The 17282-nt window shown below is 37.8% G+C and overlaps 1 protein-coding gene across 1 annotated transcript in view; it reads right to left on the reverse strand.

The window, feature by feature from the left end:
• The window catches only part of OFD1 (OFD1 centriole and centriolar satellite protein), a 65061-nt gene that overhangs the window by 42025 nt on the left and 5754 nt on the right, over window positions 1-17282 (reverse strand). Inside the window, exons 6-14 of the mRNA XM_075060442.1 lie at window positions 15746-15853; window positions 13772-13908; window positions 10059-10232; window positions 7201-7307; window positions 5865-5984; window positions 3195-3268; window positions 2746-2837; window positions 2413-2602; window positions 1155-1285 (exon numbers count right to left, since the gene is read on the reverse strand). Of these exons, the coding sequence (XP_074916543.1) occupies window positions 1155-1285; window positions 2413-2602; window positions 2746-2837; window positions 3195-3268; window positions 5865-5984; window positions 7201-7307; window positions 10059-10232; window positions 13772-13908; window positions 15746-15853 (1133 nt within the window). The remainder of the gene's footprint in view (window positions 1-1154; window positions 1286-2412; window positions 2603-2745; window positions 2838-3194; window positions 3269-5864; window positions 5985-7200; window positions 7308-10058; window positions 10233-13771; window positions 13909-15745; window positions 15854-17282) is intronic.

The raw sequence follows: 17282 nt of genomic DNA on the forward strand, positions 1-17282 counted from the left end.
GCAAATTATCTGGACCTACTGATTTAAAAATTTCTGACTTTAGTAGCTTCTGTTTAACACCTTCCAGAGACACTAGTGGAATGGACAAGTGTTAGCATCACCATATAAGATTATATTCCAGTTTTAACCCCAAACAGAAGAGAAATATTTATTGAACACTTATGCCTTTTTTAGATTATTATTGATAACTGTACCATTTCCATCTAGTAACAAAACCAATACTACTATCAGGATTCTTTTTTTTCTTAATATATTTAAAAAAAATCATTTTATTGTCCTTAACTCTACGGGCCATAGATTCTCCTTATGTCCCTTGGTTTTCCTTAATAATTTTCTACAATTCCCAACTTCTGAATTATATTCATTACTACCAACTTCCCCTTTCTTCCATTTGTTTTACACACACACACACACACACACACACACACACACACACACACACTCTCTCTCTCTCTCACTCTTTTTACAGCTGCCTTCAATTCACCTCTAAACCAGTACAGATTTTTAACTAATATGGTCTTCTTCCTTCATTGCGGGTTTTGGGGCATCTATTAAGGTATTCTTAAATGATTCCCAACTATCATTCATGTTTTTCTGATGAAAATCATCCTCATAGCTGATTTGGCTCATAACTGTTTTCAGCTTTGTGAAATTGGCCCTATTATAAGCACCACATGTATATACTGCTGATCTGGACTTTATTCTGCTTGCATATTATAAATATGATCTAATCATGATCATTGTACCTAAGCCACCATTAATTTTTCATTCTGCGATCAGTTCCTCCTTATCCCTTAGGACAAGGTTTAGTAAAGAATTCCCCTTTGTTGGCTGCAACATTTTTCTATTTCTACTGGCACAGATAATTTTCTTTTGATGAAAATGATCAAGTGCCTTCCAGGTCCAGCCAAATTTGTAATTTTTTTTTTCAGTTTCATCAGCTGTATTGATTTACAATAAATTAGTACTGAAAAATCTTAGGTTTAAACACAGGTTTGTTTGGTTCTTTTTTTTTTTTTTTTTTTTTTTTTAAAGAAAAATGGAATAAAAGCAGTCCAACAGCTACTTTTAGAAGAGTCTGCAATGGACAGGTATAAGTGTTTATAAAATGACAGGGGAAAAAAAACGATTTAGATGAAAAGAGAAGAATTTACCTCACTTTGCAGTTGCTTTTCCAGAAGCTGTTTATGGGTTTCAAACTCATCCTGTACCAGCTTTTTAGCATGTTCAATTCTCCTCAATTCTGCCTGGCAGGCTACATGTTCAGCTGATGGCTGAGTTAACTCTTTCACATAAAAGAACAATATCAGGAGATATTTTATAAGATACTTAAAAATGCACATTCACTATTTATAACCACCCCTGGAAACTTAAAACTGAAATATTTTTCCTGACTACAATAGGTCTTAAATAGTAAAACTTCATTTGTATACACTTTCTGGGGCATCTGTTTCTTCCAGAGACTGAACTTTATGTCCCTCCCTCTGGGCAATTATGAGCTAGGCAGAAAGTTTTCTACTCTGCATGTTATTTACCTGAATCAACTTGTTCCTGTCTTATCTAAACCTAAATGTATCGCCCATCTGTGCTCTTCAAACACAACACGTTTTACAAATGCAGATGCATTACAAAACAATAGATTATTATTCTACAGAGATCAGGTCTGTAAAACAGTCATTTACAGAAGCCTTTGTCCTCTACTAACCACAATAAATAATGCTGTGGTTGAAAAAAAATGGGAGATGACAGGAAAGAGAGGGTATTATCAACAATTAGTATTTTTGTATTTTAGTAGCACCTGAATGTAGAGTTCCATTGTGCAAACAGTGAGACACTTCCATAAAAGTGCTTACAATGTAAATTTGACAAGACAGAGGAATGATCATTGTCCCCATTTTAGAGATGGGGAAAGGAGACAAAGATATTACATGACTTGACTGAGATCACGCAGGAAGTCAGTGGCAGATCTGGGAATTAAACTTAGATTTACTAATTCCTAGTCCAGTGCTAGAATCACAAAACCAGCTTTTGGGAAGTGAAACACAAAAATCTACTATAGTTAAGGATTTGTGGCCCTCTGAGGCGAAACAGACAAAGAACGTAGAAGTGACCTGCTTTTATCACTGTTCCATGAAGTGTCCAGGAACACTAATAAAAAAGACATCACCCAACACTTGTGATGCTAGGAACTTTGGAAAAAACGAAGATAAATGAAAAGACAAACAGGGACAAGCAGAAGCAAAACCAAGTATTATAATAGTTTTTTTAAAGCAATGTGCTAATTTCATTTTATATATATTCTTAAATTTAGTAGCTTTTTAACAATCATGAAATAAAGTGTTTATTTTAATGGAAAACTATTACTAAACCTTCTGTAAAATGAGGAAAGTTATAAAATATGTTAACACTAACTGTCTCGGAAATGCAGGTTTTCATTGCGAGTCTCCTCCAGTTGTTGTTTAAGTAGTTTATTTTGCACCTGAAGCTCCAGTTTCTCTTCCTTTAACAAGGGATAGTCCGCAATCTCTTTCAATTTTTCTGTCAACAACTGATTCTGTTTGTTTACCAATAGCACCTGCGCCTTTACTGAATCCAGCTCCAGCTAAAAAACATGTCACAAACTTCTTAAGGTGTTTCTCAAGAAACACACTTTGTACCACATATTATTCCTGAAAAGGTATCACAAAAAACAGTTCAAATGTACTAATCAAACAGTGTAGTCTCTAAATTCAGGCTCACAATTACCTCCAGTTCTTTTGCGTGTGATACAACTTGTTTGAGTTCTTCCTTCTTTGAATTAACAGCAATGGCCTCTTCACGCAGAAGTATAGCCTTCTCTGTAAGGATCATAAACAGTTTCTGCAGGTTAATGTGTATCTCGCACCAAAAACTCCATAAAAAAAACATTAAGGTTGCGAAGTCACACTCTCAAAAGTGAAGAAAAGCCAGAATTAAGGTTGCTAGAGCAATCTTAATTTGGCACATTTGTGCATATGCACGATACAGTCTTTAATTACATGATTATATACTATTTTTTCCAAAGCACTCTAGCTTAGAAGTGTAAAGATGATCCTCTCTTTCTCCAACTTCAATTAAATACACTATATTTGTTTAAAAATACTGCTTTGTTGCCTCTTATTACAAGCTAAAAGATAAACAATGGCTGTTGAGTACCTCTGAAAGAGATTAGTTACCTTTATTCTTTTTCTCATCTTCAGTAACCTTAGTGGTTCTGGCTATATATTCTTCCTTCAACTCGAGTTGATATCTAGGGTGAAAAAAGTTACTAAAACAACAAAGCAAAAGAATTCTGAATGTCCCCAGACTCAGCTTTAACTACCTATCAAACTGTCTATATGCTAATTACAATGGAACTTCATCAAGGTCCTGACCTATGAATGCTGATTGTCCTCAAGTCCCACTAAAATCAATGGAAGCTGTGGGTGCTAAACACTTTTTAGGAGCAGGCCCTAATTAAATTGTAAGTATTTTAAGGCAGTTATCCTATCTTCCTGTATCTTTGTAAAGTGCCCAGGTCACTGAGGCCCTAACCATGATTACAGTATTAGAGTATAAAAATAAACAAATCCTCACTTTTCTGATCATTCACTTTATGATTTCCACACAAAAAAAGAGCACTTTATCCCCAGAACTCAGCAAAGAATAATAGCACTGAATGCAGTCAATATTCACATTAAGTCTTCATTATTTTTCAAATATTTTACAACATATTATATATTATAATTGAAACTATACACTTGTCAAAAATGTGATTTTATAATCCAAATTGAATTATTCACAAAAGTCTCCCAACTTCTATATACAAAGTCAATGAATTTCTGTTACAGAAAATGGTTAATCTGAGTTCCATTAACTGTATGCGTCTATTTTTTCTTTTGTTTGGATTTATAATTATTCTTTCCCTCTATGTTTTGTAATACCTAATAATAGCTTCCATACTTTAATTTTTGTATGCGACATTTTAATTGTCAGACAGGATCCTAGAGCTATTGATAAACAGCTAAATAATTTCTGTAATGAGTAGATACAGACAAATATCTTCAGGAGAGAGATGGTGTTTTCCTGTGTGTTTGTACAGTGCTTGAAACATTTTGGACACTACTGTAACATAAAATAACACTCTCCACTAAAAATAGTCCCTGTTAAGATCTGAAAGAGCTCAAAAACATTAACAAATGAAGCCACTAACCCCTATTTGTGAGGTAGGTGCTCTGCTTAGCATTTAGTTACTTTAGTATTAAATAGCAATTTACTAGATAAGTAAAACAAGGCACAGGGAGGTCACTCAATGACATATATCTAACTGCTCTCTGTTCCTAATCCACTCTCTTTCAGGTGACACTTCATTCTCATTGAAATCCATTGCCTTACAACTGTCCTCTACAATTTGAATAAATTCATGTTAGAAAAAGCAGTGCTTGCACTGTTTATTATTAGGTAATAAGTCCTGGCTGAATTTGTGGATAACCAAGTGTTTAGCTGGTGAGCAGGTTTCCTCCCCCTGCCTGGAGGGCTGATTCATTACATTCTGTGGGCATAAGCAATCGTGCTGGGAGCACTTTCTGCAACAAAACAATTAGCAGGCCTCAGATGACCACTGCTCACATCACAGAGAGAGAGTACAAAAGAATCTCAGGCTAGGTGCCATCACTTTCCACTGTCAAAAGCCCAAGAAGGGCTGCAACTGATGCCATACACATCTCAATCTTCACTTAGATGCCTGTCCTGGCTGCTGGCCACCAAACACGAAAACTGCAAGGAAAATACACAGACAAACAATATAGGCCTCTTCCTCCATTGTCCACATAAATCAGATTGTGACCAGAGCCCGGCAAAGAAGGGAGCAGAGAACACTGCTTATCCTACCCAGTCTGTGCAGCCCATCAAACCCTGCAGCCTTTATCCAGGAGAATACTCAATCTCTTCCCAATTCTTCAGCCCCAATGACTAAAGAGAGAATGAAATTTTAGGAAGTCGTAGTCAAGATGAATATATTTTAGAAGTGAAAGTCGAGATGTTATTTTTGGGGTACAAATGGATTTATTTTTGGATACTGCTGAATTTGGAGGAGGGGAACATTTTCTGAAGAGATACGGATTTTGGGTTGAGGAAAAATGGATGATTCTGGAGCAAGGCAAGATGAATTTGTGAGAGAAAAAGATGGGTCTTGCTGGACAAGGAAGTATTTTTTTGAAGGGGAAAAGAAGCTGGTTTACAAAGAACTTTTATTTGGTTGTTTTCAGAGAGAGGGCCAGCAGAGAGGGGTGGCCTATGACATTACCAGTCTGCACCAAATAGCTGGTATTTCAAAAAATAATTATTGGGGTAAGAAAACCCCTTTACATTTCCTTTTTTAATTGTCTCATCCTGCCCCTTCTGCAAACAACCCGTGAAACTCCCTTAATACTGGCTTCATACACCTTGCCTCCTTTCAGTTCTCCAAATTACTCAATATTTCAGCACTGGTCAAAAGAGATCACAAATGATACTTTGTATCTGACTGTTCAGCAGCCCTACAGATTCATGTCACTTTTTCTTCAGATAGGGAGACTGAAAGTGTGAGTTGTTAAAATTCTATAGCCTTCTGAACAGAATGTCATTACATAGAGTGGGGTTTTTTTTACCTGTTAGGAGGCATAATTGTTTCAACACTTTTGGTTATGAAATCTATTCACCACACTTTATAAGAAATAAGCCACAAACTGATTAAAATAAAAATGCTAAGAGTTATATATTCAAGTCCTGCTTTTTTACAGTACTCATTGGTAATTCCCATGGCATTTTTAACATTCTATTCTCATGTGAAATACGTATTCTCTATTAGAGACAAAAGAACAAATTACTTCAGGAGTTCATTCTTAAGCTTTTGGTCGTAAGTCTCCTCAATGTTCTTCACAGCTATCTCCCGACGTCGCAGTGCATCATCAACAGCTTTATTTTTTTCTTCTTGAAGTTTCTGAGCACTGATATAATGAGAAATATACTGTCACTGAGCAATTACATTTATGACATGCCAGAGTTTTCAGGAAGTTTTTTTTAATCACACAACGTTTATGAAAGTCAAAAGTGTGATGGTTTAGCTTGGGGCAATTTAAAATTCTGATCAGATCTATCATTATCATTCACTAAGAAAAATGAAAAGTGACACATACTAAGCTGTGCTGTTAAAGACACAGACTGATCAACTGTATAAACAACGAGATTTGCAACTGCTGAGAACTGGAAGTATTACAGGAAGGATGTTGTATAGTTCCTCAGTTTTAGACAGGGTGCTCAGCTCACCACTTTATCAGCACCCTCTGCTGGCTAGACAAGAAAGTAACTTTTGTTAGTGGGGAAATAGCTTTCTTTTTTCTTGCCTACAAAAACACAAGATGCTAACAGATTAGACAATATAGGAAAGCAGGCAAGAATTAGTTTGGGGTTTTTTTAATTATAGAAAAAAAACACATTTTATTAAATGTGCACTCCCAGTATGTATCATGGCGAAACCAACATTACAAGTGTAAATTTGTCACTACAGTTGCCTTGTTGGTGCTGGGATTACATACTGCTTTTTAAGTTAATGACTTCAAAGCAGAAGTCCAGTTCCTCAGTCTCTCTGAAGTAATGCCAGGCTCTTTTGCTAAGAACAAAATAGGCCTCTTAGCACAGGACGCCCCTACTGCTAGATGCAGCTGCAGGATATGACTCAAATGTAGCATAACATATTTAGAGATAAATAAAACAAAATTTCAATTTCATAAAAATTGCAACATCTTGAGACATGCTTTCTACAAACAAAGCAACACCACGGGTAAATGGATGACTTAGAGCAGGGGTGTCAAACACGCAGCCCGTGGAGTTATTTGCTGCGATTCACCAAGCTCCCCGCCCCCCCCCCGGGAGTTATTTCCTGCGGCCACCAAGCTCCCCTCATCCACCACCACCCCTATCCCCCAGCATACCCCGTCCCCGCTGCTCTGCCTGCCTCCAGGCGCTTCCCGCTGCCAAATAGTTGTTGGTGGAGCCTCATGGATGGGGTGGAGTGGGGGCAGGGCCTGGGGGAGGGGAAGGGGAGGGCGCTTTTGTATCTTTATATGAAAAGGTGTCAGAGATGCAGCCCTCGGCCAATGTACTTGTCCTCGTGTGGCCCTAGTGGTGATTTGAGCTTGAGATCCCTGAACCAGAGTGACTCACAGTTCAAAACTTTCAATTCTTTGCTTCAGTTCTGCCTCTCTGGTTCTTATCATTTCAATATCTTTCAGCAGACTTTGTCTTTGTGTATAAACCTCCTTTGCTTCAATCTACAATAGAAAATATTACTTCTATTCATTTTATTTTAACACAAAAAATTGAGATTTAAATTAAAATAATTTCCAGTAAATTCATACAGAGTGGCAACAGCAGTAAGACATAAGACACCAATGGTATAAAAATTAGAAACATAAATGTTACAGACTTCACTCCAGGAACTGGTTTGACCCTGACAAATATCATTTGCGTAGCCTGCTGCTAGTAACAACTGATTTGCACTAACCAGGGGCTAAGTTACCCGGAGCTGCTTCCTTTATTCTCCTTTATTTAGAGTTAACACACTTGGAAGTTATTACCTGCTATCAAGTAACTTATCTTTAGAGTGCTGCACAGATTCAAAAGTCATAAAACAAAAAGAAAGATTTATTTATAACACTTACAGAATTACCACACACAAATACATCAAAACTGCAAGAGAAGAAGCAAGTATAGGTAAACGTGGTTTTGCCCCATCTTAACTAGATTAACAAAAAAGAATTAAAGAGACAAGGTGGGCGAGATAATCTCTTTTATTAGACCAACTTCTGTTCTTGAGAAAGAGAAGCTTTCAAGCTTACACAAAGCATTTGTCCAATAAAAGACATTACCTCACCCACCTTGTCTCGCTCATATGCTGGGACCAAAAATGCATACAAAAAAACCCATAAGAAACTTCAAAAAAAAACCCTGATAAATGTACATTTAACAGAGAAAATGCACTCTGTATTCTTGCTTTAAAACTAAACTTTCTTCAAAATACTGGTTCGATTAGCAGCTACCTCCAATTCTACATTATCCATTCTAGACTATCCAAACCAAACAATACCTTCTAAACAGTGTTTCCCAAACTTGGGACGCCGCTTGTTTAGGGAAAGCCCCTGGCAGGCCGGGCTGGTTTGTTTACCTGCCGTGTCCGCAGGTCCGGTCAATCGCTGCTCCCACTGGCCGCGGTTCACTGCTCCGGGCCAATGGGAGCTGCTGGAAGCGGCGGCCAGTATGTCCCTCGGCCCACAGCGCTTCCCGCAGTCCCCATTGGTCCGGAGCAGCGAACCACGGCCAGTGGGAGCTGCGATCGGCCAGACCTGCAGACACGGCAGGTAAACAAACCGTCCCGGCCTGCCAGAGGCTTTCCCTAAACAAATGGCATCCCAAGTTTGGGAAACACTGTTCTAAAAAAATCTTCCCTATGATCATAATGGCACTACCAGATGTCACATCAACATCCCTAGTCTTACTAATAAAAAAACCTCTCTGTAGTTCTTAGCTTTAAAAAGAAACAAATTATGTGCCTCTGCAGAAAGGCTAAGAGCATGAAGACTGAATGACCTTTTTATCCCAAAGGTGGTCCCATCAAATTTGCAATTCAGGTGCATTATACAAGTGTTGGAAAAGTTGGAACAGCCACTGTCTCCTGCTCCTGTGTTTTGGATAACTAGAGAAATTTGATCTCCAGCGCTTTTCCTGAGATTACATTCTTCTACTAAAAAGATAGATCTTTTATCTGCAATACAAAACCACTTTGCTCAGCAGAGCTGCTGGTCTCTTTGCTGGGACAACCAGCAAGGAAATGAAATGTGTACTTGGTCTCAAAGATCAAAAGCTGACAATAGCACCCACAATGGTTCACTTGACAAATCTTCTGATCCAGACCTTTTTTAATGACTGAATTAATTTAATGTTCATGAAAGTGGGAGTAACACCATAAGGTAGGCAGATTTCATGCAAGTTTCTAAGGACATAACTATGAAGGAAATTAAGTTGTCACAGAGTGGAAAGCAAAGTTTTGTCATGGACCAGAAAAACAAAATACAGAAAAGAGGAATAAAATGGTTAATTTTCAACACAGCAGGAGGTCAAAAGCAGAGTGCTCAAAAATCCATAGTACGACTCATGTTACTCAATATAAAAATTAAGGTTCTGGAAAGAGAGGGAAACAGTAAGGTGGCAAAAATCTGTAGATGACACAAAATTATTTTGTTTAGTAAAGAATAGAGCAGATCCAAGACAGCAACACGTGGCAGACAAAATTCTTTGTAATGAAGAGAAAAGTAATAAACATTGGGAAGAACAATCTGAACCACATCTACACATTTTTGGATTCTAAATTAACTGTGGTTTAAATTACCACTCTGGAAAAAGACCTAGAAGTCATGGACTCTCATATCTGATTAATGCATGACAGAGGTCAAAAATACAAACAGCACCTTGGGTTATATAAAAAAAAGATAGCAAATACCAAATATATGATAATGTAATTATATACATGAATGTTATGTCCACACCATGAATACTGTGTTCCATTTTATTTATATTTTTTTCTATTTCAACTTCTAAAAAGAAAACTACAATAAGCAAAACAAAAAATCATAACATCCATAATAAAATGAAAAGAAAAAACTATAAAGTAGCCATCTAGGACTGCCATTAAAAAAATCCTGAATACTCTGAAAGGAGAATAGGGATTTATACATATAACAATATCTATATTACATTTCAGTCTTCTTCTGCAGAACTCCTTCTACTCCAATCTATTTATGTATTTATACCATACTCATCATCATTGTCACTGAGAACCTAAAATTACTAAACATGCCAATATGCGTGGTGCTTTCCTGATGTGGGACTAAGAGAGAACTACTGAATTCTTTTTCACTTATGACCCAGTGAAATCTCAATGTAGTTCCTTCAAAGATCAAAAGGGAAATTTCATTAACTAACTGAACCCCTTAGCACTGGATCCAATTATTATTTTTAAACAGTACCTCCTGTTGTTTTTGAAGTCTTTCAATAGCATTCTTTTCACGAGCAATCAGAGCCTCAGACTTGGCTTGGTTTGTCCTTTCAAACTCTCGATGCAAATCAGAAACTTCTTTCTGGCATTGTGCTTTCTCTTCCATTCTGATCTTTGATATTTCAACCTCTTTGAAATGTTGTAACTGTTACATGTAAGAGAAGAACAAAGTAAAAATCATTCACTTGATCACAAAAAAGATAAACAAAATCCTCTCTTCCAGGTTAAATATGATGTTCAGACCAATGCACTTACTTGCAAATCGCTTGTTTACACTGTTGATCACTGTAGCATACTGAATTCCCTTTGAGAAACTATACAGAAATGTCTAATTAAATGTGTTAATCTTTTTAGTCAACGTATGTAAACTTCTCTGTGATAAAAGTACCTTTGAAGATATATGATTGACATGTCTTACATATTTACACCTTCCATCTAGGATCTCAAAGCAGATTACAAATATAGATAATAGCACCCTTAGACATAAGCAAGCTAGATATAGGGCATTGCACTAAAGAGGTTACCACTGCTCTCTGTGCTCAAGTTGTGTCATTTTTTTACTCACTCCTGTACATACAGAAGGGAAACAGTTGTGAACAGAGCAAGAGATGAGGTAAGGCAGCTAATTAAATGTCCCACTCTCCAACCTGACGTTCCGTGACTGGCAAATAAAGAATGCCACATTCCCTAATTCTTCTTCTGACTGGGTCTCTATTCTTGCCCCATTCCCAAAGAAACATGTTTGCCTGGTGATGGGGCCAAAGGCAGAAGCAGGTCTGGCTTGAACTGCTCATTCCCACTGGAAGTTGGTCATTTGGGCACAGTGCAGATGTTGGCCAGAGAAAGAGGAGTCGTCCTCAGCAAGGGAATTCTAAGCACTATTGGAAAACTGGGTGAATACAAACTTAGGGGTCTGTTTGAGTGCGTATGATAAAGAGGGACCATTTCTACCTAGGAAAGAGAAAGTGGGAGAGTGTACATATATGAGTGGGAGGGAAAGAAAATAAATGGGATTGGAAAGATGCATAAGAGAAAGTGAGAGAGAAAATGGATGAGAGTGTGCAAGTGAGAGAGAGAATGAATGAGAGCACTAAATGAAAGAGAATAGGGAAAACGTGAAAACAGAGGGAAGACAGAACTTAGGTAGGAAAAAAGCATAGCCCGAAACCTCAGACCAGGGAATAGGGCCTATGCATACACAAACTTGTACTGAGTTAGTTAAACCACATGCAACCCCAATGCGGAGACACTTAAAATTGTTTATAAATGGCTGACATTGGTTTAATTTACACTTTAACCCACTAAGGAATCAATTTAAACTGAATTGCTAAAAGCCATTTCTAAACGGATTTATGATTGTCCACACCAAGGGCTGCACCAATTTAACTAAACCAATGCAAACGTTTCTACACAAAAACTTGCCCAAGCCTTTAGTGACAGTAAGATAATGTCTATAGTGGAGAATTATACACAAAAAATCCCCACTAGTGCTACCACTAACTCAGCTGATGTAAACAAGGCATTCAGCTGTAGTAAACAAGGAAGTTCTAATCCATTTACCCCCCTAAAGGAAGATGATACAAGAAGTTTGCTTATATTGTATCCCTGTATCTAACAGCAGCTCTCAAGGATGTGTGGTAGACGTGTTGTCCAAAGGGATTTTTTGTTAAACTTGAGGTAATTATATTCAGTTGTTTTGGGGTTTTAACATAAAAAACAAAATGCACTATTATTCATTCTGACTGCCTTTCTATTTCACCGTGACATTAAAATATGGCTGAACTTTGAAAGCTGACACTTTGCATATAGTCTTCAGCGAAAGAAGTGACTAAAGGAAAGGGGGAAATTAAATTCTGATTAAAGTCTGAGCCTGTTCAGTGGGCATATAGTTTTAGCACAACCTAATGAAGTCTCAGTCCTTTTGTGGTATTTCACAGAGGACCTTAACACATCAGTATTACATTAACTTGACCATGCTGCACACATGTAATATTTTCCATTTCTATTTTTCTTGTTAAATGTGTACCATAATATCTACAGTATGGTAATTGTTTCCAAATCAATATTGTGGTAAGAAGCTTAACTTTTCCTAATACTTGAATTATTTATTTTATATGACTTTTTTTGCATTGAATGTTCTTGTTTTTAAGAAAAAGGGGACAGTGTTTAATAAAGATTGCATTTAAGTCCCAATTAGGCTTTGAAGCTTGAATATCAATGAGGTTCATAGGGACAGAGAATGGTGAATTGCCTCTTATTGCTGTTATAGTTTAGATTATATACATGCAGTTAATTTTTAATATAATCTTAAAATTTGAAAAATATTGTACAATGCAGACAAAAACTGCAAGAGATCCTAAAATCATGGGATCCACAATATTTTTCACATTTTATGATTTTTCTATTCTCCATGAAAAGGCAGTGCTGTTTTGGAGGCATTTGCTATGTATTTTGATGACATTTTCTGAGTCTCTCATGCAACTTATTTCATATGCAGCCCCCATATCTAAAATGCTGAGAGGAGAGAATGTTAGGATACAATTAAAAGCAACTAAACAACAAAAGCCCTAAAATTAAGACTGCCCCCACAAAAATGTATTCATAGAAAAATTTCTAATGACATTTCTTTGTAATCATTCACAAACAAAACTGGACTTAGAATGAAAGTACATGTTTAAAAAAAGATAAGAAATGCTGACATTAAGAATCATCATGTTTTCCATAATTCATACTTCCCTTTGTAATAGATTACGGGTAGCACAGAAAAACATGTTGACTTATAACACTGAAATATAAAAAGAAGACTCATTAATAGTAAGATTAAGAGCTTTGATCGTTATAAATCTTTCAAAATGTAGCTATGTATAGTGAATGAGTTCAGATGAGGTAACACGCCAAGGCTTTGGTGGCATAAGTGTGGTTTTGCCAATTCTTCTTTTACACAAAATTGCTAATCTCCTTAACATGTTATTGCTAACAAAGCTAACATGTGGTGTTGGAAGTAGTAAGTAAAAGACACACAAACATGTAATGATAAATAAATTAAAAATAAACTTTTCCTGGGAAGACCCTGGGCAGGGTGACACAAAAACAAACTGCAAAACCAGCAGGGAAAAATGCAGAAGTTGGGTAACTAAATCTTGAGCATGCGTAACGTATGGGTCACTTAAAATCCAAAAGGTTGATGTGCTAAAAGCCAAATGGATAATGATTAAGTAATCTGCAACGTAGAAATGCATAAAAGACTTACAGGTCCATGTTCCCTAACTGGAGAAACACCAGATCAGAAACTGAAGAATGGGACTGAAGAACCAGAAAAAGGAGTCAGAGAGGCGATGACTATCATGGAAGATAGCCCAGAATGTGGTCCCTTGGGCCCATTTACCAATTCTGTGTTCTCTGTTATTTGTCTGACACAAATGTACGTTTGGATGTGATATATGACAATAATTCTGTCTGAAATTGTATAAATAAAGGGAAAAATTGACTAAGCCTAAATTGGGTGGATTTATGACTCAGTTTCCCAACTTTTATTTCCTACAGAGAACATGTAGTTTTTGCACATATAATAGATTGGCATGACTCATTTCTGATTCAAATTATTAGAAGCATTACAAGTTTGCAAAATAAAAATGAACCCTTCCCCATCCCTCATTTCCATGAGGATTTATTTCTGGGTTATACCTTTTCAGACATTTCTGCTTGAAGCTGGTCCTCTATTTCTTTTCGATATTCAATGAGTTTCACTTCTAAAGACTCAAATTTCTGATGCTGGGGATAAATGTCTGCAAACTGTTCATCAATCAGCTGAAGTTTCTCAACTATATAAAGAATAATGCAATGTACCATCACACAGAAATATTATATTTAGTAATACTGTTGCTCCTACCCAAGATTTTAGAGGTCCTTGTAGGTTTTAACTATCCATGCCTAGCTTCTACTGAAAAGCGACCAAGGAAGCAGTGAAAAGAAATGGTCACTTAAGACCTGAAAAGTGCAGACATACAACAATATGGTTGGAAACAAGCCACCGAGGTACTTTACAATACAGCATATGGTCCAACTACACCTCTACCCCGATATAACATGACTCAATATAACGTGAATTCAGATATAATGCGGCAAAGCAGCACTCTGGGATGGCGGGGCTGCGCATTTCGGTGGATCAAAGCAAGTTCAATATAACGTGGTTTCACCTATAATGCAGTAAGATTTTTTGGCTCCCGAGGACAGCATTATATCGGGGTAGAGGTGTAATTGTTTATGTGCAAAAAGTTGGCGTTGATCTTTAAATAAAGCAATCAGGATAACTGGTTAGGATTGTAGCCAACCTCTCTCATTGTTCTCCCAAGTAAAATGAGTGTCTGAGGAGAATTGGGCAAGAGGAGATAAAGGAGCCTGAAACTAAATGGCACATTCCTGCACAACCAGTGCTGCATATTACTCCCTGAGATGGAATCTCATCAGCTACTAATATAGACATGAAGCTCTGATTTCAAAGAACAGGTGCCTGTAAATTATGTTGTATAACTAAATTCAGTAACAATGCATTTCAATGAAGAAATCTACTAGACGGTCTTTAATAATGCAGTTACCAGTATGTTCAATTTCTGTCTTATGCTATGATTTTTGGCACTGGAAACAATAAATTATATTATAATTAGAGCTGGGCAAAAACAATTTGCCTGTCCAACAAAAATTTTCAAGATCTCAAAAAATGTTCTTGTTCTGCATCAGGACAAAACTTTAGAGATCTTTAGAGTTTTTTTTTCATGAAGAAACAAGAGAAAGATATACATACATCAGAATAGCAAATGGCCCAGTGATTAGGGCACTCACATGGGTTGTTGGAGATGTAGAGATTCACATCCCAGGGTACGTCTTCACTACTGGCTCGGGGATCGATATATCGCATCTCATCTAGACGCGATATATCGATCCCCGAATGAGCTCCTGTTGACTCCAGAACTCCACCAACGCGAACGGCGGTAGCAGAATCGACAGGGGGAGCCGTGGACGTCGATCCCGCGCCGTGAGCCCGGTACATAACTCAATCTAAGATACTTTGACTTCAGCTATGCTATTCACGTAGCTGAAGCTGCGTATCTTAGATCGATTTCCCCCCCTACTGTAGGCCAGCCCCCAGGTGAATGCCCTTATTACTGAGCTATTGGCTATTCTGAGGTGAAGGAGTTGGGTCTCTCATTTTCACCAGATGTTCCATCCTGGATCTCAGGAAAAGTTTCCTTAAAAAAATGTGTTTCTGCAAAAAGTTTCATTTTCAATTAACTGGTATTTTCCACCTGCACCCCCCCCCCCCCAAAAAAAAAAACCCAACAAAACACGCACACACATACACAAAATTTACAACTCCTGAATAACTAATAATAAATTTCCTTAAACTAAAAATTGTTTAGGCATCCGCTCTTTCAGGTGTATAACACTAAAAATAATATATCTAGGATGGAAGTATGGATTTGTTTTCATATCAGCTGAAGACATAGGAAGCGATTTGAACTGAAGACCCAAATTACAGCAAAACTTTTGTCTTACACTTTCCCTGCCTTATTTTAGAATACCAGAGAGGGATGCAATCAGGCATGGGCAAGTGCAGAATGGATACAGTATTGAGCTAGCTGAGGAAAAAGATCCATTTACCAAGAGATTCTCTATAAGGAGGCATTGAGATTGTCTGAGTTTCTGCGTTGCGACTTTCCTTACATAGGTGATGCTCTGTCAGCTCCATTAACATCTGTATAAGAAAACCTTAGAGATACAGTATGTTAGTTACTTTTCTCTTCCACAACAAATTGAAACTTGAAGGCAGAGATAACTCTTTTACAAGATAAATAAAAAATTAAACAGTGAGAGGATGAAATTATTGCCAAAGAACACAAGAAATCATTCAATAAAATCAATGTAAAAATTCTAACAAGTATATTAATAGCAAGCATCCTCGAGGTTCCCATAATCAGCATACCTAGACCATTCCCGCTACCTTTACCACCAAACTCATTGAGGGAGCAGATTACAATCATTACCAATACCTGAAATCAACAAGAGCTGCAGGTGTTTGGTGTTTCTGAAAATCAAGCCACTATTTTTTAGATGTCTAAATACAAATTTAGAAGCCTAACTTTGGGACCAGATGTGAAAATTGTGCCCTATATAAGCGACAGGCAAATAAACGAAAGTTTATCTTGGTGCAAGCTTAAGTTTCCTCCAAGCTGTGCATGTGTGCAGCAGGCGATCAAGGGCCGCGCAGGTGGGGAGAGGCGCCCCTCCTCCAGTCCAGCCCTGCCAGAGCTCCTGCAGCCAGGGAGAGGCACCTCTCCCCAGGCCTGGTCCAGCCATGCTGGAGCTGCCGCAGCCGGGGAGAGGCAACCCTCTCCCTAGCCTAGTCCCATTCAAGCTGCCCAGCCTAGGCTTGCCCCGCTCCGCTGGATCTGTAATGATTAAGGTGAGGCACCTCTCCCCCAGCCCAGCCCTGCTGGATCGGCTGAGGCTGGGGAGAGGCACCTCCCACCTGGCCCTGAGCTGCCGTGGCAAGAGAGGATAGGAGAGTCTTCTCTTCCCAACACAGCCCCGGGGCAGCCTGCACCCCAAACCACTCATCCCCGGCCCCATCTCAGAGACCACACCCCCAGCTGGAGCCCTCACCCCCCACGCACTCCAACCCTCTGCCCCAGCTGAGCCCCTCCCGCACCCCAAACCCCTCATCCCCAGCCCCACCACACACCACCTCCATATTGGTGCACATAACAAAATTCATTCAGCAGATGGACGTAAAAAATTAGAGGGAACACTAGTGCCGGCCTGTACACAGTATATGAATGCAATTGAATAGAAAATAATGCAGAACATCTGAATTCCCCAGCATTAGAATATAAAATATAATGGTCTTTGGAAGTTTTACATTTATCAGGATTTAAGGCTTTAATTTTTTTATTTATAATACTGGAATTTTAAATTTTTTGCTTGGAGCTGAGGTTTAACATTTCATACATATCACAAATTGGGAAAACCCCAATAGAAGCATAAGAGTCACTAAACTAAATAGTCATAAATAACTTCTAAGAATCAAAACATTTAATCAAATGTATTCAGTATCTAGGTATAATAAAACAAAGTGAGCTTCTGTTGCTCATGGTATTTTAAACTAAGCTATTAAGGAAAAGGGGAAATATTAGGGGAA

The sequence above is a fragment of the Chelonoidis abingdonii genome, chromosome 1 (genome assembly GCF_003597395.2).
Source record: "Chelonoidis abingdonii isolate Lonesome George chromosome 1, CheloAbing_2.0, whole genome shotgun sequence".
Taxonomy (NCBI): Eukaryota; Metazoa; Chordata; order Testudines; family Testudinidae; genus Chelonoidis; species Chelonoidis abingdonii.